This window comes from Symphalangus syndactylus, chromosome 18 (assembly GCF_028878055.3).
Source record: "Symphalangus syndactylus isolate Jambi chromosome 18, NHGRI_mSymSyn1-v2.1_pri, whole genome shotgun sequence".
In the NCBI taxonomy this organism is placed as follows: Eukaryota; Metazoa; Chordata; class Mammalia; order Primates; family Hylobatidae; genus Symphalangus; species Symphalangus syndactylus.
Genome location: NC_072440.2, coordinates 21,856,309 through 21,877,532, shown reverse-complemented (window position 1 = coordinate 21,877,532; position 21,224 = coordinate 21,856,309). Strand labels below are relative to the sequence as shown.

General features: G+C 52.7%; 1 protein-coding gene and 1 non-coding gene across 2 annotated transcripts; both read left to right on the top strand.

The window, feature by feature from the left end:
- The first annotated feature begins 3,716 nt into the window (after positions 1-3,716).
- On the top strand, positions 3,717-3,824 carry LOC129468745 (small nucleolar RNA U13). Its single transcript, XR_008652821.1, has one exon. It is a non-coding gene; the product is annotated as a small nucleolar RNA U13 (small nucleolar RNA).
- A 14,788-nt stretch (positions 3,825-18,612) lies between these two features.
- H1-0 (H1.0 linker histone) lies at positions 18,613-20,991 on the top strand. Its single transcript, XM_055251821.2, has one exon. It carries the CDS (start codon positions 19,099-19,101, stop codon positions 19,681-19,683), a length of 585 nt encoding a protein of 194 aa, XP_055107796.2. The 5' UTR covers positions 18,613-19,098; the 3' UTR covers positions 19,684-20,991.
- Positions 20,992-21,224: the final 233 nt, after the last annotated feature.

Below are 21,224 nucleotides of genomic sequence, written 5' to 3'. Positions count from 1 at the left end.
TGCCCTCATGGTCCCCAGGAGATCTGGCTCCATTTGGCCAAGTCCCAGTTCCATGGCCTGTGAGAATCCTGACCCATCCCTCCTAGGTTGGCAGGTGCCCACAGGTCACTTTTCAGAGCTTCCTTTCTTTTGGGGTTGGGGAGGATGTGCTGCCAGGCACAAAGCCAGGCCCTCTGGTGGTTCCACAGTGGATCCGCTGGCAGAATTGTGCTAGGAAAGAGCTCTCAACATCTTGCCCCAGCACCACCCAGACCCCCAGCAGGTCAGGGGCACCTGGCAGTCCAGGAGGGTTTGACCTGGCCACTGGGTCCTGCCCGACTTCCCCTACCCCCACCACGCCCTGGCTGGTCCCCCTTCCCTCTCTTGGCCGCTGCTGCTCCTGACCCCATACCCCTGCCCTGCTTGCCTCCTCTCTCATTCCCGGACGGGTTTTCCCTCCTGTCCAATCCACGCACCCACAGCGGGGGCTTTCTAAAACTGGGAGCGGCCATGTTGCTCCCCTCTGTGAATCTCTGCCCTGACTCCCTGTTCCCTTGGGATGGAGTTCTGGCACGCAAGCCCCTCTGTCTGCCGTGGTCTCCTTTCTCTACCCCTTTGGATCTGCTAGGCTCCAGGCTTCCACTGCACGGAGCAGTAGCGCACTCTTCCATCCTCACTGCCATCCCCCTGCAAGCACTTTCCACTCCCACCCCCTCCCCGGCAGACCCCCTAAGACTCAGGACTCAGATCAGTCATCATCTGCCACCTCCAGGAAGCCCTCCCAGATCCCCTAGATGGGGATGGAAGCCTGCTCTGGATCCCACAGTACTTGGAACTTGACATGTTTTTTCCTTATGGCTCCCCCAGACTGTGAGCCCCCTGAGGCCAGGGACCAGCTCTGAATCGCTTCTGTGTCCCCAGTGCCCAGTACAGAGCACTGGTGTCTGTCTCCAAGGGATGAGTGTTTGTTGATTGACGGAGTGACTGGAAGTGAATGACCACTGAGTCAGTCACCCTCAAGGCAGGAAATAGCCACAGCCTCAGCTCCACACCAAATGGCAAGGGACTGGATGTCCCCATAAACCCACTGGGAAGCCCAGCAGCCATCCTGAAGGGCTGGAGGCTAATGGAGGTTTCCGGTACACGAAAGGGCCAGGATTTAACTGTGAGTCACCCCTGTCACCCCAGCGTCCCACAGTACTTTACAAGGGGACTTGACTTTGATGGAGCTTCCGCCACGAGCAAACATTATGAACAGCAAACCTTTTAATGCCCACAACGACGCCTTGAAGTACTTATTGCTCTCCCCTTGTTATAGGAGGAAACTGAGGCTCAGAGAAGGACATGACTCACCCAAGGGCAATAATTTAGTGACTCACATCCCAGCAGGTCTGACTCTAGAGCCCAAATCCCCTCCCTACCCAAGCTGCCTCCCTAAAAGTCACGAAGCCTTTTTTTTTGCTGAGCACTTACTGTGGGCTGGACCCTGGAACAAACATTTTCACTCACGAGCTCCCTTAATTCCCAGAACAGCCTGATGAGGGAGGTAGCACAGTTGTCCCCTGGGACTCAGCAGCACAATGAGGTGACAGCCAGTTCAGTTGGTCTCACAGCCCAGGTGGCCTCCTGAGCTGACCCAGGTCTTCTCATTGGAGACTACCTGGGGACCGGGTGCCTTGGGTCCCCTTGCTTGAGGTAGGCATTGGGGGAGGTCTGGGTGTACCTTGGTGAGGCTGACTTGAATGAGCCTCATGTGGAGGCCACATGAAGAGGCCTCAATGTGGAGCCACTTCCACACTGCTGCCTCAGTTTCTTAGTAAAGCAGGGCAACAGCTTATTCCCAAAGGGCCCAGGAAGGCTAGATCCCCCTGCAAAGGGCAGGAGGGGTTTCTGGATGCCTGTGTGATTGGCTGGCCCTTGCCCTGTCACCACCCCGCAGCTCCACCTGCATCGCCTGCGTCCCAGGGGCTGCCAACCATGCTTTCTTTCCAGAGCCCCTGAGCTCTTGCACAGGCTGCTCCCTGCCCCGAACTCCCAGGCCAGCCCCTCCCTAGCTGTGGCCATCCTGGCCCCAGTTGGTTTCCCCCTCTATGAGCTCCCTTGCGGCTTCTCAAGGCCAAGACTCAACCAGGCCGGCGGGGTGGGAGGAGCCTGCTGCTTCAAGTTGGTCACCTGGCTTGGCCATCCACTGGCCCTGGGACCTCGACTGTGGCATCTCCAGAGCCACATCCCAGCTGTTCCCGTGTGGCTGTGTCCTCTCTCAGGAGTGGGGCAGCTGACTGCACTGGCCAAGTGTGTCTGAAAGTTGACAGGAACATTCATTCCAGCATTAGAAGGAAGTGGGCCAGGCGCAGTGGCTCACACCTGTAATCCCAGCACTTTGGGAGGCCGAGACGGGGGATCACCTGATGTCAGGAGTTTGAGACGAGCCTGGCCAACATGGTGAAACCCCGTCTCTACTAAAAATGCAAAAATTAGCCAGGCGTGGTAGCAAGTAGCACCTGTAATCCCAGCTACTTGGGAGGCTGAGGCACGAAAATCGCTTGAACCCAGGAAGCAGAGGTTGCAGTGAGCCTAGATCGTGCCATTGAACTCCAGCCTGGGTGACAAGAGCAAAACTCTGTATCAAAAAAAAAAAAAAAAGGAAACTGTGTCTTGTGCAGATCTGCATCTGTGTTTATTTATGCTTAAACCTCTCCAGAAGGATTTGCACACATATGTTTGTGCACACACACCCCCAGGGTGAGGGAACCCAGTGTGAAGGGGCTCTGGACACACAAGACCCTGGGAACAGTGGTTGCCTCCTTGGGGAGGGAGCCAGAAGGCCAGGGGACAGGGGTAGTGGGACACATTTCAGTGTTAAATGCTTTGATCTGCACTATTTCCCACGTGCATGTGATATCTATTCCAAAATAAAGTTTTAAAAAATAATAAAATAGTCCTGAACAGAGCATGGTATGGGAGTGGCAGGGCTGGCACCAAACTCAGGGCTCACTGTCCGGCTCTGCCACATGCCTGCTTCAATCAATGATCCTCCCTGGAAATTCACTTCCTCACCTGAGATCAGATGAAGAAATGGGATTAAGTGAGGCCCTGAGCGTGGCCAGGCCCACTGAGTCTGAGTAGCAGCTGTTATTCCTGTTAATATCCTGGTCAAGCCTGTTCCAGGCACCTGAGTGACACAGACATGAAGGGACACGCCCTGTCCCTGCGCTCACCCTGCAAGGGCAAGGGGAGAGACAGCACCAGGGAGAGCTGATACAGCTGACCCGGTGCAACTAACTTGGCCAGAGGAGCCAGGGAAGGCCGCACAGGACAGGTGACGCCTGCACTGAGTCTTCAAAGATAAATAGACGTAATCGGGGGACCAAAGGAGAGAGGGTGCTCCAGGCTGGGGAAGCAGAGCCTGCCAAAACTGTAAAAAACTCATGCTGGGCACACCCATGTCCACACCATGTAAACAGAGCCGTAGATGCACTTATGAACACCTGTGCTCACAGCCGCCCCATTCTCTACTCTCCTGCTCACATACACAGCCCATGCGCATGCCTGTGTATGCCCCCGACGTGCACAGCAGCCTGCCGGCTACCTGTGTGACCCACTTATGTCTCTCAACCTCTCTGGGCTTCAGTTCGATCACCTCTCACATGGGGAAAATGACAGGGACGTGATGAGTGTCATATGAGACAGTACCTGTGGAGTACCAAGGGCAATGTTCAGTAAATGTTCGCTGTATGATCCTTTTGTCATTCATAAGCATGACGATTGGGCTTTCATGCTCATGCATGAGATGGGCCTCCCTTCAGTCTTGTTACAGGCCAGCTCTGTGGCTCATGCCTATAATCCCAGCACTTTGGGAGTCCAAGGTGGGAGGACTGCTTGAGGCCAGGAGTTCAAGACCGGCCTGGGCAACAGTGTGAGAAATCTGTAGAAAATGTTTGTTTGTTTGTTTGTTTGTTTTTAATTAGATGGTGTAGCATCTAATTAAATGCTACACCCAGTCTCTACCAAAAACCCAGTCTCTACCATAAAAAATTACAAAAATTAGCCAGGCATGGTGGCTTGTAGTCCCAGCTACTCGGGAGGCTGAGGTGGGAGGATTACCTGAATCAGGGGAGGTTGAGGCTGTGGCGAGCTATGACTGCACCACTGCACTCCAGCCTGGGAGACACAGTGAGACCCTGTCTCAAAAAAAGAAAAAAAGTTTTTGGCCTGCTGGCTGTGGTGGCTCACACCTGTAATCCCAGCACTTTGGGAGGCTGAGGCGGGTGGATCACCTGAGGTCAGGAGTTCGAGACCACTCTGGCCAACATAGTGAAACCCCGTCTCTACTAAAAATACAAAAAATTATCTGGGCGTGGTGGTGGGCACCTGAAGTCCCAGCTACTCGGGAGGCTGAGGCAGGAGAATCGCTTGAACCCAGAGGCGGAGGTTGCAGTGAGCCGAGATCGTGCCACTGCACTTCAGTCTGGGCAACAGAGCGAGATGCAGTCTCAAAAACAAACAAACAAACAAACAAAAAAGACACGCTTGTTTATAAACTAAAACAGTATAGAAGTGTATAAACTGAAAAATAACAGTGCACTGTGACCCAAATCCATTTCTCAGAGAAAATCATTACTATGAACGTGGAGTGTCCACACATGTACACGCACTCAAGGGCCACTTAACCAGCTTGGAGAACAACCCTAGCGACAGTGCTGCGGTTGCTTTTTTAACCAATCTCTCCTGCATCCTCATGCATTTATTGTTAAGAAGCCCAGCATCTCCCTCTTGAGGTCTCTTCCAGAATAGTCTGAGAATCCCAAGGACTCACTCTGTCCACAGGAGGCCAGTCCTACTCTGCAAGGCCTAGTGGTGCACTGCGTGGGCCCCAAGGTTACAGTCCTCTCAGTTCATTCCAGGAGCTCAGCTCCCCAAAAGGAAAATGATGCCAAGCCAGGTGCGGTGGCTCACACCTTTAATCTTAGCACTTTGGGAGACTGAGGCAGGTGGGTCACTTGAGATCAGAAGTTCAAGACCAGCCTGGCCGATATGGTGAAACCCCATCTCTACTAAAAATACAAAACTTAGGCCGGGCGCAGTGGCTCACACCTGTAATCCCAGCACTTTGGGAGGCTGAGGTGGGCGGATCACCTGAAGTCGGGAGTTTGAGACCAGCCTGACCAACGTGGAGAAACCCTGCCTCTCCTAAAAATACAAAATTAGCCAGGCGTGGTGGTGCATGCCTGTAATCCCAGCTACTTGGGAGGCTGAGGCAGGAGAATCACTTGAACCCAGGAGGCAGAGGTTGCGGTGAGCCGAGATTGCACCATTGCACTCCAGCCTGGGCAACAAGAGCAAGACTCTGTCTCAAAAAAAAAAAAATTAGCCAGGCATGGCAGCACGTGCTTGTAATCCCAGCTACTCGGGAGGCTGAGGCAGGAGAATCACTTGAATCTGGGAGGCAGAGGTTGCAGTGAGCCGAGATCAAGATTGCACCACTGCACTCCAGCCTGGATGACAGACCCAGACTCTATCTCAAAAAAAAAAAAAAAAAAAAAAAAAAGAAAAGAAAGAAAAAGGAAATGACGCCAGAGTGGGCAGGTCCAACAAGACTTTCAGCCCAAATCACACATGGCACCTGTGTCCCTCACCAATGCTTGGCCTCTGGCACTGAGCTTGGGTCACCTGTCCATATCTACTTCCCATGGAGTGAGTTATTTCCTTTGAGGCATGAGTTTCCTCTCTACCAGCTGGACAGCACTGTCCTGATGGGTCAGATGGCAGCTAATCCTATCAGGAGAGAGGAACTGGGGCCCAATCTCATTCCTCCTGGCAGTCCCCAGACTGGCCACGAATTTGCCCGCCTCCTGCCAGGTTAAGAGAAAGGCAGTTTTGAGAGTTGATTAAGAGCATGGAGTTGCCTGTAATCCCAGAACTTTGGGAGGCCAAGGCAGGAGGACCACTTGAGGCCAGGAGTTCAAGACCAGCCTGGGCAATATAGTGAGGCCCCATCTCTACAGAAATTTTAAAAATTAGCCGAGCACGGTGATGCGCACCTGTGGTCCCAGCTACTCGGGAGGCTGAGGCAGGAGGATCACTTGAGCCCAGGAGTTCAAGGTTGCAGTGAGGCATGATTTGTATTTCAGCCTTGGTGACAGAGTGACACTCTGTGTCACAAATAAATGACAACAAAAAAAGGCCAGGTGCAGTGGTTCACACTTGTAATCTCAGCACTTTGGGACATAGAGGCGGGTGGATCACCTGAGGTCAGGAGTTCGAGACCAGCCTGGCCAATATAGTGAAACCCCGTCTCTACTAAAAATACAAAAATTAGCCGGGCGTGGTGGTGGGCACCTGTAATCCCAGCTACTTGGGAGGCTGAGACAGGAGGATCGCTTGAACATGGGAAGTGGAGGTTGCAGTGGGCTGAGACCATGCCATTGTACTCCAGCCTGGGCAACAAGAGCGAAACTCAGTCTCAAAAAAAAAAAAAAAAAAAAAAAAAAAAAAAAAAAAAAAAGCCTGGGCACGGTGGCTCACGCCTGTAATCCCAGCACTTTGGGAGGCTGAGGCGGGCGGATCATGAGGTCAGGAGATCGAGACCATCCTGGCTAACACGGTGAAACCCCGTCTCTACTAAAAATACAAAAAATTAGCCGGGCAAGGTGGCGAGCGCCTGTAGTCCCAGCTACTCGGGAAGCTGAGGCAGGAGAATGGTGTGAACCCTGGGGGGCGGAGCCCGCAGTGAGCCGAAATTGCACCACTGCACTCCAGCCTGGGCGACAGCGAGACTCCGTCTCAAAACAAACAAACAAATAAAAAACAAACAAAAAAAGAGCGTGGAATTAGACTGCTTTAGGTAAGTTCCTTCCCCACCTGTCAAATGAAGTGATAACAACAGCAAAAGACCGAATGTTAATACCTATGAATAGATCACTTAGCACAGTGTGGGCAGATAGTAACTGCTCAATAAATGGGAACTACTATTACATACCTGTATGTATTTCTCTAATATACCTATTTATAAAAATGAGGTCCCCCTACATTTTTCTTAGCTTTCTTTTGTCAATTAATATATCATAGACATTTTTCCAAGTCTGCACATGCAGCCTCCTCTCGTATGTGAGCACCACATGGCCTTCCAAAGGACGCCGTCCATGCAAGAGGCTAAACTATGTCTGTGGGGTCAAAACCCTCAGTCTGTGCCATGGTGATATCTTCTGTTGCTTTAAAACTTGGAAATGACTCATACCTATAATCCCAACACTTTGGGAGGCCAAGGTGGGAGGATCGCTTGAGCCCGAGAGTTTGAGACAAACCTGGGCGACATGGGAAGCACTGTCTCTACAAAAAATACCAAAATCAGTATTTTTGGCATGGTGGCATGTGCCTGTAGTCCCAGCTATTCGGGAGGCTGAGGTAAGAGGGTCGATTGAGCCCTGGAGTTCAAAGCTGCAATAGCCATAATTGCACTGCAGCCTGGGCTACAGAGAAGACCCTGTTTTAAGAAACACAAACAGGCCAGGTGCAGTGGCTCACGCCTGTAATACCAGCACTTTGGGAGGCTGAGGCCGGTGGATCACGAGGTCAGGAGATCAAGACCATCCTGGCTAAAACGGTGAAACCCCGTCTCTACTAAAAATACAAAAAATCAGCCAGGCGTGGTGGCAGGCGCCTGTAGTCCCAGCTACTCGGGAGACTGAGGCAGGAGAATGGCATGAACCCAGGAGGCGGAGCTTGCAGTGAGCCGAGATCGCGCCACTGCACTCCAGCCTCGGAGACAGCGAGACTCTGTCTCAGAAAAAAAAAAAGAAACATAAACAAAAACAAACTTGGAAATTAGTTAAGGTTTAGTTCAGTTAGATCAGTTAAAGTTTAACTGTTAAACTGTCACCTGCATTTTTATTTCTTTGTCTGGAAATGTGTGTTTGTCTTTTTGTTCATTTGACTTCTAACCCACATGGGATGGGTTTTCCTAACTTGGGAGAAGCAGGTGAGAGGTCAGCCTCCACAGGGTGAGGCTGTCAAGGAGGAGGGGGGAACCAGGACAGCCAGTGGCCAGGGCAGGACAAAAGAAGGCCGGCCATCTTTGTTTTTTTGTTTTGTTTTGTTTTGTTTTGTTATGAGGCAGAGTCTTGCTGTGTCTCACCCAGGCTGGAGTGCAATAACGTGATCACAGCTCATTGCAGCCTCCATCTCAGCTACTCAAGAAGCTGAGATTCTCCTATCTCAGCTTCCCTAGTAGCTGGGGCTACAGGCGTGTGCCATCACACCTGGCTAATTTTGTATTTTTAAAAATTATTTTATTTTATTTTATTTTGAAACGGAGTCTCGCTTTGTCACCCAGTCTGGAGTGCAGTGGCAGGATCTCGGCTCAGTGCAAGCTCTGCCTCCCGAGTTCATGCCATTCTCCTGCCTCAGCCTCCTGAGTAGCTGGGACTACAACCGCCTGTCACCACGCCCAGCTAATTGTTTTGTATTTTTAGTAGAGACGGGGTTTCACCTTGTTAGCCAGGATGGTCTCAATCTCCCGATCTCGTGATCCACCCGTCTTAGCCTCCCAAAGTGCTGGGATTACAGGTGTGAGCCACCGCGCCCGGCCTATTTTGTATATTTTTAGTAGAGATGGGGTTTCACCATGTTGGCTGGGCTGGTCTCGAACTCCTGACCTCAGGTGATCATCTGCTTTGGTCTCCCAAAGTGCTGGGATTACAGGCGTGAGCCACTGTGCCCGCCTGTTTTTTTTTTTTTTCTTTTTGTTGTTGTTGGTTTTATTTATTTATTTGGACAGAGTCTCACTCTGTTGCCCGGGCCGGAGTGCAGTGGTGCAATCTCAGCTCACTGCAACCTCTGCCTCCCAGGTTCAAACGATTCTCCTGCCTCAGCTTCCAGGGTAGCTGGGATGACAGGCGCCCACCACCACACCCAGCTTATTTTTGTATTTTGGTAGAGACGGGGTTTCACCATATTGACCAGGCTGGTCTTGAACTCCTGATCTCAAGTGATCTGCCCACCTCGGCCTCCCAAAGTGCTGGGATTAGAGGCATGAGCCACCGTGCTGGGCCGTGCGCCATCTTTGTTTCTGCTCCAGATGCCTGGGAGTCCTTCCATCTCCTCCCTCACCCCCACAGCCAACCCTTTAGCAAGAACTTTTCCTCAATATTTCTCATATCTGCCTCTTCCTTCCACCCCCACGGCCACCACTTTAATTCAGAACTTGGATCACTGAGATGGCCTCTAATGGTTTCACTGCCTTCTTCTGCCCTTCCCTAGTCCATTGTCCATATGGCAGCCCGGGGGCAGGTGCAGTTTGGAAAGCAGGTGGCACTACCTGGTAATGCTGAAGCTGTGTGTACTTCTAGCTTCTTCCCCTTTGCACCAGGGCACTTGCAGTAGGAAATTCACAGCAACATTGTCTGCAAAGCAAGAAACTGGAAATGGCCAGGCACAGCAGCTCACGCCTATAATCGCAGCACTCTGGGAGGCCAAGGCGGATGGATCACTTGAGCCCAGGAGTTTGAGACCAGCCTGGGCAACATAGTGAGACCCCCATCTCTATAAAAAAAGAAGAAAGTGGAAACAACTCAAATCTCCATCAACAATAGTGGATTCTTTTCCTGTTGCTGCTCTAACCAGTTGCCCCAAACTCAGTGGCTGAAATACACACATTTATTATCTTACAGAGCTGGAGGTCAGAAGTCCAAAACGGGTTTTACTGAACTAAAATCAACAAGTCAGCAGGTATGCATTCCTTCTGCAGGCTCTAAGGAAGCATCTGGTTTTTGCCTTTTTTTCTGGCTTTCAGAAGCTACCTGCTTTCCTGGGCTCATGGGTCCTTCCATGCTAATGTCAGCAGTGGTGGGCAGGCCTTTCTCAGGACACCGTCTCTGATTCTGACTCTTCTGCCTCCCTCTCTCCCATTTAAGGATCCTTGGCTGGGCGCGGTGGCTCACGCCTGTAATCCCAGCAGTTTGGGAGGCTGAGGCAGGCAGATCACCTGAGGTCAGGAGTTCGAGACCAGCCTGACCAACATGGAGAAACCCCATCTCTTCTAAAAATATAAAATTAGTCAGACATGGTGGCGCATGCCTGTAATCCCAGCTACTTGGGAGGCTGAGGCAGGGGAATAGCTTGAACCCAGGAGGTGGAGGTTGCAGTGAGCTTAAATTGTGCCATTGCACTCCAGCCTGGGCAATAAGAGCAAAACTCCGTCTCAAAAAAAAAAAACAAACAAATCCTTGTGATTCCACTGGGCCCACCAGGATAATCTAGGATCATCTCCCATCTCCAGGCTAGGTGATTAGCAACCTTTGTTCTCCCTTGCCATTAAAGGAACATTTTTTAAAGTTTCAGAGATTAGGATGTGGCCATATTTAGAGGCCATTTTTCTGCCTCCCACACACAGCTACCCATCGCATAATAGGGCTGGGGCTGGGGGATGTGAGCAGAATCCCTCCACACCCAGCATATAACCACGTGAGGCCCCCAATTCAGGGCTAGTGCTGTTCCTGTGTTAACAGAAACCCTGTGTCGGGCAGAGAGCTGAAGGCAGGGGAACACTGTCCAGTTGCTGCACAGCAGTGTGGGGAAAGGAAGAGGGGACGTCTGTAAAAACCCATTGACTATGCTTATTTCACACTGCATGCCTCTATCAAAACATCTCTGGCCAGGCGCGGTGGCTCATGCCTGTAATCCCAGCATTTTGCAAGGCTGAGGCGAGCAGACCACCTGAGGTCAGGAGTTCGAGACCAGTCTGGCCAACATGGCGAAACCCTGACTCTACTAAAAATCCTAAAATTAGCCAGGGCCTGGTGGTTCGTGCCTGTAATACCAGCTGCTCAGGAGGCTGAAGCAGGAGAATCGCTTGACCCAGGAGGCAGAGGTTGCAGTGAGCCGAGATCGTGCCACTGCCCTCCAGCCTGGGCAACAGAGCAAGACTACATCTGAAAAACAAACAAAAACAAAACAAAACAAAACAAAATCTCATGTATCCCATAAATATATACATCTATTATATACCCACAAAAATTAAAATAAAAAAGAAAAAAACAAAAAACCCCATTGACTGTACTCTCTGTTAAATTCCTGGGGCCCTCAAATGTTGATTACTTTTCAATTTTGAGAATCTAAGTGACACCTAGCCTGGACAGGAGGAGGTGAGAGCCCCTGTTTCTGGCAGGTTTCTAAAAGGAATCACAGGACTGGGCTGACAGGAGGGGACTCAGCACCCAGGCTAGAGCAGCCGCCCCTCCATCCCTGAGTGAGGGGCCATCTGCTGCCCTCTGCCTCTCCCTTGCCCCCAGCCCCGCCTCTATCTCAAGCCTTGCTCCTTTCCCCTCGGATGCCTCCACCTGCCGTTTGCCCTGTCCTCACGGAGTGTGAATCTTGACTCAAAGTGTGGAGGGCAAAGCCCTTTGGAAGTGGGAAAGGCCCAGGCGGGTGCGGATTGTTTATTTACTTGCTGGGTGCTGGGTGCTGGGTGTGAAAGGAACAGACACCTGCTTGCCTCGTGGGGCTCAGTCTCTAGTGGGGAAGATGGGCACTGCTGTCATTGTAAAGTGTGATTTTTGTGAAAAGTGCTAAGAAGGAAAGGACAGGAGCTATGAGAGGGGGTTGCGGAGTCCTAATTAGGAAGGAGGAGTTGGACTGGTGGGATTGAGGGAAAGCAAAAAGAGAAAGCAGGTAAGCTCTAAGTGTGCCTTTCTTCATGATCCAGAACACATGCCCTCCTGCACAAATAATTCACAATCTTCCTGCAACCAGCTATCACCAGATGCTCAGCTGACAGAAAATTGCAAATTAGCTCACTGCAACCTCGGCATTATCAGTACTGCATAAAGCCCTCTCCAGCATACAGCACAAGCACCATCCTGTACCATCCCTAGCAAGCTTTTGTCTCCTTGCAGACAGCCCCTTCTCTGCTGTGCTGCCTGTTGCAAATTTGCAATGCATTTTCTTTTTCTTTTCTTTTCTTTTCTTTTTTTTTTTTTTTTTTTTGAGATGGAGTCTCGCTCTGTCACCCAGGCTGGAGTGCGGTGGCGCGATCTCGGCTCACCACAAACTCCCCCTCCCGGGTTCAAGCAATTCTCCTGCCTCAGCCTCCCAAGTAGCTGGGACCACAGGCACGTGCCACCATGCCCGGCTAATTTTTTTGTATTTTTAATGGAGATGGCGTTTCACTGTGTTAGCCAGGATGGTCTCAATCTCCTGACCTCGTGATCTGCCCGCCTCAGTCTCCCAAAGTGCTGGGATTACAGGCGTGAGCCACTGCGCCCGGCCTTTTTTTTTTTTTTTTTTCTGAGACAAGGTCTCACCATGTCCCCCAGGCTGGAGTGCAATGGTGCAATCTTGGCTCACTGCAATCTCTGCCTCCCAGACTCAAGCGATTCTCCTGCCTCAGCCTCCCAAGTAGATGGGACTACAAGCATGTGCCACCACGCCCGGCTAATTTCTGTATTTTTAGTAGAGATGGAGTTTGCCACGTTGGCCAGGCTGGTGTCGAACTCCTGACCTCAGGTGATCTGTGCGCCTCAGCCTCCCAAAGTGCTGCGATTACAGGCGTGAGCCATCACTCCCGGCTGCAACATATTTTCATACCTTCTCTAATAAATGTGCCTTTCTTTACCTACAACTGTCTTGGTAAATTCTTCTTATTCCTGGGCTACTGGCCTCAGATAGTTGCCGCTCACCTGAGACAGGGGTGACAAGACGGCTTATTCATAGAAAGCATAATGACCAAATTAGAAGAACTAGGATATCCATCACCTTAAACATTTATCTTTTCTTTATGCTGGGAGCATGCAAATTATTCTCCCGTAGCTATTTTGAAGTATACAGTTGGGTTACGGTTAACTGCAGTCACCCTACTGTTCTAGCTAACTGTATATCGTACCCACTGATCAGCTTCTCTTCTTCCTCCCCTCCTTGCTATCCTTCCCGGCCTCTGGTAACCACCAATCTACTCTCCATCTTCATGAGATCCACTTTTTTTTTTTTTTTTTTTTTTTCTTTTTGAGACAGAGTCTTGCTCTGTCGCCCAGGCTGAAGTGCAATGGTGCGATCTCAGCTCACTGCAACCCCTGCCTCCCAGGTTCAAGCGATTCTCCTGTCTCAGCCTCTTGAGTAGCTGGGACTACAGGCGCGTGCCACCACGCCCAGCTAATTTTTGTATTTTTAGTAGAGACGGGGTTTCACCGTGTGAGCCAGGATGGTCTCCATCTCCTGAGCGTGTGATCCGCCCACCTCGGCCTCCCAAAGTGTTGGGATTACAGGCGTGAGCCACCATGCCCAGCATTTTTTTTTTTTTTTTTGAGACGGAATTTTACTCTTGTTGCCCAGGCTGGAGTGCAATGGCACGATCTCGGCTCACCACAACCTCCGCCTCCCGGGTTCAAGCAATTCTCCTGCCTCAGCCTCCCAAGTAGCTGGGATTACAGGCATTTGCCACCACACCCAACTTATTTTGTATTTTTAGTAGAGATGGGGTTTCTCCATGTTGGTCAGGCTGGTCTCAAACTCCCGACCTCAGGTGATCCTCCCGCCTCGGCCTCCCAAAGTGCTGGGATTAGAGGCATGAGCCACTGCGCCAGGCCGAGATCCACTTTTTTTCTTTTCTTTCTTTTTTTTTTTTTTTTTTGAGATGAAGTCTTGCTCTGCTGCTCAGGCTGGAGAGCGCAATGGCGCAATCTGGGCTCACTGCAACCTCCACCTCCTGGGTTCAAGTGATTCTTCTGCCTCAGCCTCTCGAGTAACTGGAATTACAGGCGCCTGGCACCACGCCCAACTAATTTTTGTATTTTTAGTAGAGATGGGGTTTCACCACGTTGACCAGGCTGGCAAAGATCCGCTTTTTTAGTGTTCACATATGAGTGAAAACATGCAATATTTGTCTTTCTCTGCCTGGCTTATTTCAGTTAATATGATGACCTTCAGTTCCATCTGTGTTGTTGCAAATGACAGGATTTCCTTCTTATTGGTGGCTGAATAATATTCCCTTTGTTTATATACCACATTTTCTTCATCCATTCATCCACTGATGTGCGCTTGGATTGACTCCATATTTTGGCTACTGTGAATAGTGCTGCAATTACCATGGGAGTGCAGATAGCTCTTCAATATGCTGATTTCCTTCCTTTTGGATATATACCGAGTAGTGGGATTCATCCGAACCATTTTTTTTTTTTAGACTAGTCAAGTTCAGTAGTGAGAAGGGAGCAAAAAGTAGAACAAGGGGCCGGGTGTGGTGGCTCATGCCTGTAATCCCAGCACTTTGGGAGGCTGAGGCGGGTGGATCACTTGAGGTCAGGAGTTTGAGACTAGCCTGGCCAACATGGTGAAACCCCGCTCCACTAAAAATACAAAAATTAGCTGGGCGTGGTGGTGGGAGCCTGTAATCCCAGCTACTCGGGAGGCTGAGGCAGGAGAATTGCTTGAACCCAGGAGGCGGAGCTTGCAGTGAACCGAGATCGCGGCACTGCATTCCAGCCTGGGTGACAGAGTGAGACTCCATCTCAAAAAAAAAAAAAAAAAAAAAAGTTAGCCCGGCGTGGTGGTGCACACCTGTAACCCCAGCTACTCAGGAGGCTGAGGCAGGAGAACCACTTGAATCCAGGAGGCAGAGATTGCAGTGAGCTGAGATCATGGCACTGCACTCCAGCCTGGGCGACAGAGTGAGACTCCATCTCAAAAAACAACGAACAACAAAAAGTACAATTGCAAACCACCACCATTTGACACTGCCTATATCCACCCCCAACCCTGCTCCAATTGTTTCTCTGCAATTGCCACTTTCCAGCATACTATATAATTTACTTTTTTTTTTTTTTGAGATGGAGTTTTGTTCTTGTCGCCCAGGCTGGAGTGCAATGGCGTGGTCTCGGCTCATTGCAACCTCCACCTCTCGGGTTCAAACGATTCTCCTGCCTCATTCTCCCAAGTAGCTAGGATTACAGGTGCCCCCCACCATGCCCAGCTAATTTTTGTATTTTTAGTAGAGACAGGGTTTCACCATGTTGGCCAGGCTGGTCTCGAACACGTGACCTCAGGTGATCCACCCACCTCGGCCTCCCAAGGTGCTGGGATTACAGGCCTGAGCCACCGCGCCTGGCCTAATTTACTTCTTTATGTAGTCTATTGTGTATCTAACTTTTCCAGGAAACCTCAGCTCCACAAGGGCAGGGCTCTCTTGTCACTTTGGTTTATGGCCATATTACAGCGCCCATCCCAGTGTCTGGCACATATTAAGGAATGCATTAGGATTCCAAAGCCAGCCGGGCGCGGTGTCTCACGCCTGTAATCCTAGCACTTTGGGAGGCCGAGGCAAGTGGATCACGAGGATAGGAGTTCAAGACCAGTCTGGCCAAGATGGTGAAACCCCGTCTCTACTAAAAATACAAAAAATTAGTTGGCCGTGGTTGTGGACACCTGTAATCCTATCTATTCGGGAGGCTGAAGCAGAGAATTGCTTGAACCGGGGAGGCAGAGGTTGCAGTGAGCCGAGATCGCGCCACTGCACTCTGACCTGGGCGACAGAGCGAGACTCCGTCTCAAAAAAAAAAAAAAAAAAAAAAGATTACAAAGCCCAGAATGCCACAAGACCACAGGTGGTGCAGTGAACAGGGCATTGCCTTCAAAGTCTATCAGCCCTGGGCAAGTCATTAAACATACGGGTGTGGGTGGGAGCCTCCTGTCTGTAACGTGAAGGTGTCACGTGCCAAGGGCTCAGGCACGCGCGCGCGCACGGACACACAAACACACCCATTAGTAAGGACACGACCCCTGGCATTCTAATGCGATTTATACTTTTCCATGCAGGAATTCATTTCCCCCTCTCACTAACCCCAGAGACAGGTAGAGTCGACAGGTGGAAGAACTGAGGCCCGAGGGCGACAGCGGGGGACCCTCCCCGCGCCATGGCACGGCCTGGACCCTCCCCGCGCCACGGCACAGCAGCTGTCCGACCCCCTCCTCACGCCCGGGGGGCGCGGCCGCTGCCAAGGGTCGCGGGTAGGGGGCGCGGCGCCGAGGACTACATTTCCCAGGAGCAGTTGCCGCGGTTCCGCCGTTCCTGGGGTTTCAAGAGCCTCGCGTTAAAGGGGGCGGGGGAGGTTGTGCAGTCCGCCAGCTGGAAGATGGCTCTGCGCCCGGTGGGGACCCGAGAGCCGCCTGCCCGGGTGCCCAGGCGGGGTCTGGCTGCAGCGAAGAAGCCCCCCGGCTCTGCAGTGTCCCTGAGGCGAGGCGAGGCGAGGCCAAGCCAATTGGAGGCCGTCTTTCCTCGTCCTGCCCGCCTCGGCTTCGGCCTCTGCGCCCAAGCCCCAGGGAACCCCCTTCCTTCCCCTCCAACTCCCCGGAGCAGGGGAAGGGGCGGTGAACCTCGCCGCCTGGCGGGAGAAGGGGTGTCCACTAGCTGGAAGCCCCTGCGACCCGAGGCAGCCCCTTTCCCCAATTGTGGCTTCAGTTCCGGGAATTTACAGGTCGCTGGGATGGGCGGGGAGAAGGGACAGGAGAGATACAAAATGAAATGAACGCCCAGGTGTCACGGAGCTGAGCCTCACAGTACCCCGCCCCCAATCCATCCTTCTAAGTCCCGGGCCTCCGCGGTAAAATAGGGGTGATAGGGATAGTGATCACAGGCAGGAGGCGCAAAGGATCCAGAAACCGGTGGGGAGCACTGTGCAAACTGTAAAGCGCTGTGCAAATAAAATTATTCATCGTCGTATCATTGGATTCATCCAGTCTTTAAGACATGCACGGATCTGGGGCGGGGGATGGGGTGACATGGCTCTGGGCTCTCAGGGTGGAACATCTCGGATACGGGGCGGGGGAGCTATTTGGGTGCGTTTTAACCCAACCAGGTCTTAATGGGAACCCGAGTTGTCTTTGAAAATAACCAAAACAAAGCCACCAGAATGTTGTGTTTTCAAATGACGAAACTTAAGGGAAACTTGACACCATCAAAAGACTAACCTTGACCTTTTGAACTAACCTGACCCCCCATTGCTTCCCTTCCCCGCCTGTGCCACGGAGATAAGCCCGGAGAGAAGGCATCTGACACCGAGTCTTGGGCTCCCCCTCCCCCTTCCTCCCCTAATCATTTGGATTAATCCATCCCTTGGAGTGCGGGGGAAACCTATTAATTTGCCCTGGCTTCAGAGACTCCCAGGTCCAGTAGGAGCCCTCCCACACCCACGGCAGCTACGATCCCGTCCCCAACATCAAAATCCTCGAACCCCTCCCCTTTACCCCTCCCCAGTAGCCTACTGTGTCTGCAAACAGCTCTTGGACCATACCGGGATGCGTTCATCATTTTGACCAGCAACAAACTCCCACTCCCAGGGTATTGTTTAAGTGAACAGTGACCGGCCTCTATGCTTAGGGAATAAAAGCGGGGTTGTGGGAGAGGCGCGCAGGGAGCAAGCGTCGCAGAAACTCAGCCCAGGGCCGCTGCCAAGCGGACCCGGCACGTGAGTTGGAGGTCGGCCGCAGACAAGGGGTCCTAGGGTCTCTGAGGTCTCTCCTGCTGGCCTCTGGGCCCCTAAAGCCCCTAGAGCTTCAGAACTCCCTACAGACAGTGGCGCCCTGTGTCCGCCTCGTCTACACCTGCCAAGCAGCACGGGAAGACCTGTGTGCATTTTAACAAAGACATCGCATCTTCCCAGCAAAATGGCGGTGGTCGCGGCCACGGCTCTCTGAACAACTGCACACTTTCCGAGGACAGGTCACAACCCAAGGGACATAACCCCCTCCTCGACCTCCACCCTAGCGCCCCGCTTTCCCAAGTCCCCAAAGCACTCAGGGCCTCTCCTCATTACAGGGGCCCCCAGGACCGTCCCTGGTTAGAGCCTCTGGGGCAGCTTCTCCATTGTGGACCGCCCTCCCCCGCCCCCACATTGCCTTCAAGGAGCCTTGGGACGGGGACTGAACCCCCAGGCTGGGCCTCAGGGATGGGGGGCAGCGAGTTCTGTCTCTGACACCCCAAAACTTCCAGGCTAAGAGAAGCATATAAATGAATTCCCCATTAGGGTATATGGGAGATGCAGGGGTCTTTGAGGAGAAGAGGCCACCCGGGAGGCCCTCCTCATCTCTCAGAGGGTCCGGGCAGCACTGGGGGTTCGGCCTCAGGAGGGAACCTCAAGGCAGAAGTCGGGGGGCGCGCTGGGGGAGAGACGGCAGAGGAGGGGGAAGGGACAAAGTTTGAAAGTACCCTTCCAACTCTTCCAGGGAAAGTTTCCTTGGGGGCCCCATGGACAGAGAGGGGTAGAGGTGTGGAGGGACCGGTGGCGGGGTGACCCCCGAGAGGTGACCGGACCCCGGGGGAGCGACCCCTCCCCCCTGTCCCGGCTCGGCCCGGCTGGGAGTCGCCCAGCTCGGGGCCGCGTGTGTTAGTTGGGGCCGCTTTCCGGCAGCTCCACCGGGCTAGGGGACCCCGCAGCGGGCCGGGAGCAGAGCCCCCGGTAGCCTCAGGGGAGAGCTTTGCTACTGGGGGTTTCCCGCACGGAGGATCCCTAGCCCCGCAGAGCCAGCCCCCCGCAAAGGGGAAATGTGCCGGCGCACCAGCGGTCCTCGGCGCCGTTTGGGGCGCGTGGCGGGCGCGGGGGGCGGCGGCCGGGCCAGCGGGCCGCCCGGCGGGGAAGCCCAGGGAGCCAGGCAGCGGCCCAGGGCGGCGGCGGGGAGCAGGAAGGCCCGGGCCGGGGGGAAAGGTCGGATTTGCTCGGCGGAAGAAACACAGATGGCGGCGGCGCAGCGCCATTCCGGGCCGGGAGCAGGCAGCCAGCAGCCCTGTCCTCACCGCGGTCCGCCCGCCGCCGCTAAATACCCGGATGCGCCGCCCAAGCGCCAGACGCGGAGCTGGGAAAAGGGAGGCAGAGGAGGCGGAGGCAGAGGCAGAGCCCGGTGCCGAGACCAAGCGACAGACCGGCGGGGCTGGGCCTCGCAAAGCCGGCTCGGCGAGCTCTCCCGACACCCGAGCCGGGGAGGAAAAGCAGCGACTCCTCGCTCGCATCCTCGGGAGCCGCACTCCGGACTGGCCCGGTAGTCGGGGGCTCAGGAGCAGATCCCGAGGCAGGTTTTGCTCAGCCTCCGACGAGGGCTGGCCCTTTGGAAGGCGCCTTCAACAGCCGGACCAGACAGGCCACCATGACCGAGAATTCCACGTCCGCCCCTGCGGCCAAGCCCAAGCGGGCCAAGGCCTCCAAGAAGTCCACAGACCACCCCAAGTATTCAGACATGATCGTGGCTGCCATCCAGGCCGAGAAGAACCGAGCTGGCTCCTCGCGCCAGTCCATTCAGAAGTATATCAAGAGCCACTACAAGGTGGGTGAGAACGCTGACTCGCAGATCAAGTTGTCCATCAAGCGCCTGGTCACCACCGGTGTCCTCAAGCAGACCAAAGGGGTGGGGGCCTCGGGGTCCTTCCGGCTAGCCAAGAGCGACGAGCCCAAGAAGCCAGTGGCCTTCAAGAAGACCAAGAAGGAAGTCAAGAAGGTAGCCACGCCAAAGAAGGCATCCAAGCCCAAGAAGGCTGCCTCCAAAGCCCCAACCAAGAAACCCAAAGCCACCCCAGTCAAGAAGGCCAAGAAGAAGCTGGCTGCCACGCCCAAGAAAGCCAAAAAACCCAAGACTGTCAAAGCCAAGCCGGTCAAGGCATCCAAGCCCAAAAAGGCCAAACCAGTGAAACCCAAAGCAAAGTCCAGTGCCAAGAGGGCCGGCAAGAAGAAGTGACAATGAAGTCTTTTCTTGCGGACACTCCCTCCTGTCTCCTATTTTCTGTAAATAATTTTCACCTTTTTTCTCTCTTGATGCTCACCACCACCTTTTGCCCCCTTCTGTTCTGACTTTGTAAGAGACAGGATTTGGATTCTTCAGAAATTACAGAATACATTTTTCCTTAACCAGTTGTGCAAGGACAGCAACAACCAATCTAATGATGAGAATGTACTTATATTTTGTTTTGCTATTAACCTACTTACGGGGTTAGGGATTTGCGGGGGGGCGGGGGGGCTTGTGTGTTTTGTTGGCTTGTTTGCCATGAAGGTAGATGGGGGTGGGGAGAAGACACAAGGCAGTTTGTTCTGGCTAGATGAGAAGGAACCCAGGAATTATGAGGTTAGCAGGAATATCTTTAGGGTGAGTGAGTTTTCTTTGAGTTGGGCACCTGTTGTGAGTTTCAGAACCTTTGGCCAGGAGGAGAGGTGGTAGGGAGCAGCCAGCCGGCAAAGGAAGGAGGTGGAAAAAACCGCCACCGGGCTGACTTCCACCTCCCAGTGGTGAGCAGTGGGGGCCCAAACCCAGTTTCCTTCTCATTTCTGTTAGTTTGCCCTTTCGGCCTCTCTATTTTCTTAGGGAAGGGGAGTGGGGTCCAAGTGACAGCTGGATGGGAGAAGCCATAGCTTCTCCCAGTCAGCTAGGATGTAGCCATTGGGGGATCTTTGTGGCTTCAGCAAATTCTCTTGTTAAACCGGAGTGAAAACTTTAGGGTAAGGGTGGGGAGTCAGCCAAGTGCCTCAGTGTGCCCTGTTGAAACTTGGATTTTTCCACACAATCGATGGATTGTGTTCTAGGAAGACTTTTCTTTTCCTCTGGATTTTTTGTTCCTCCTGTACAAGAGGTGTCTTTGCTTGGTTTGGTGGGGCTGCGGCCATTTAAAACCTCCCGATCTTTTTTTATTTTGAGTCCTTTATTATAAGTAGTTGTAGCTGGGGGAGGGGGAGGGGGAGTGGGCGGGCAGTGGATAGTAAGACTGCAGTCGATTTGGGATTTGCTAAGTAGTTTTACAGAGCTTAGATCTGTGTGCATGTGTGTGTTTGTGTATATATACATATCTAGGGCTAGTACTTAGTCTCACACCCGGGAGCTGGGAGAAAAAACCTGTACAGTTGTCTTTCTCTTATTTTTAATAAAATAGAAAAATCGCGCACTTGCGCGTCCCCCCCACCTCACCCTCTTTTTTAAGCAAGTGTTACTTGTGCCGGGAAAATTTTGCTGTCTTTGTAATTTTAAAACTTTAAAATAAATTGGAAAAGGGAGAAACTGAGCGGTGTATTTTTCCTCACTTTGAAGACTGGAGGATGAATGCGGAGCGGTTAGGCGGGCGGGCAGTGGGGACAACTGGGGCGTTTGCACCTGAGACTGGGGGGAGGGTTCAGGAGCTGGACAGAAGCCAGGAATCCTTAGTCCTGGAGGCTGCGGAACGTGCCTTAGCCGGCTTCTAGGCTTCTGCCTTTGGGGTCCAGAGGGTACCCCATTTCCGGCCAAGAGGTGAG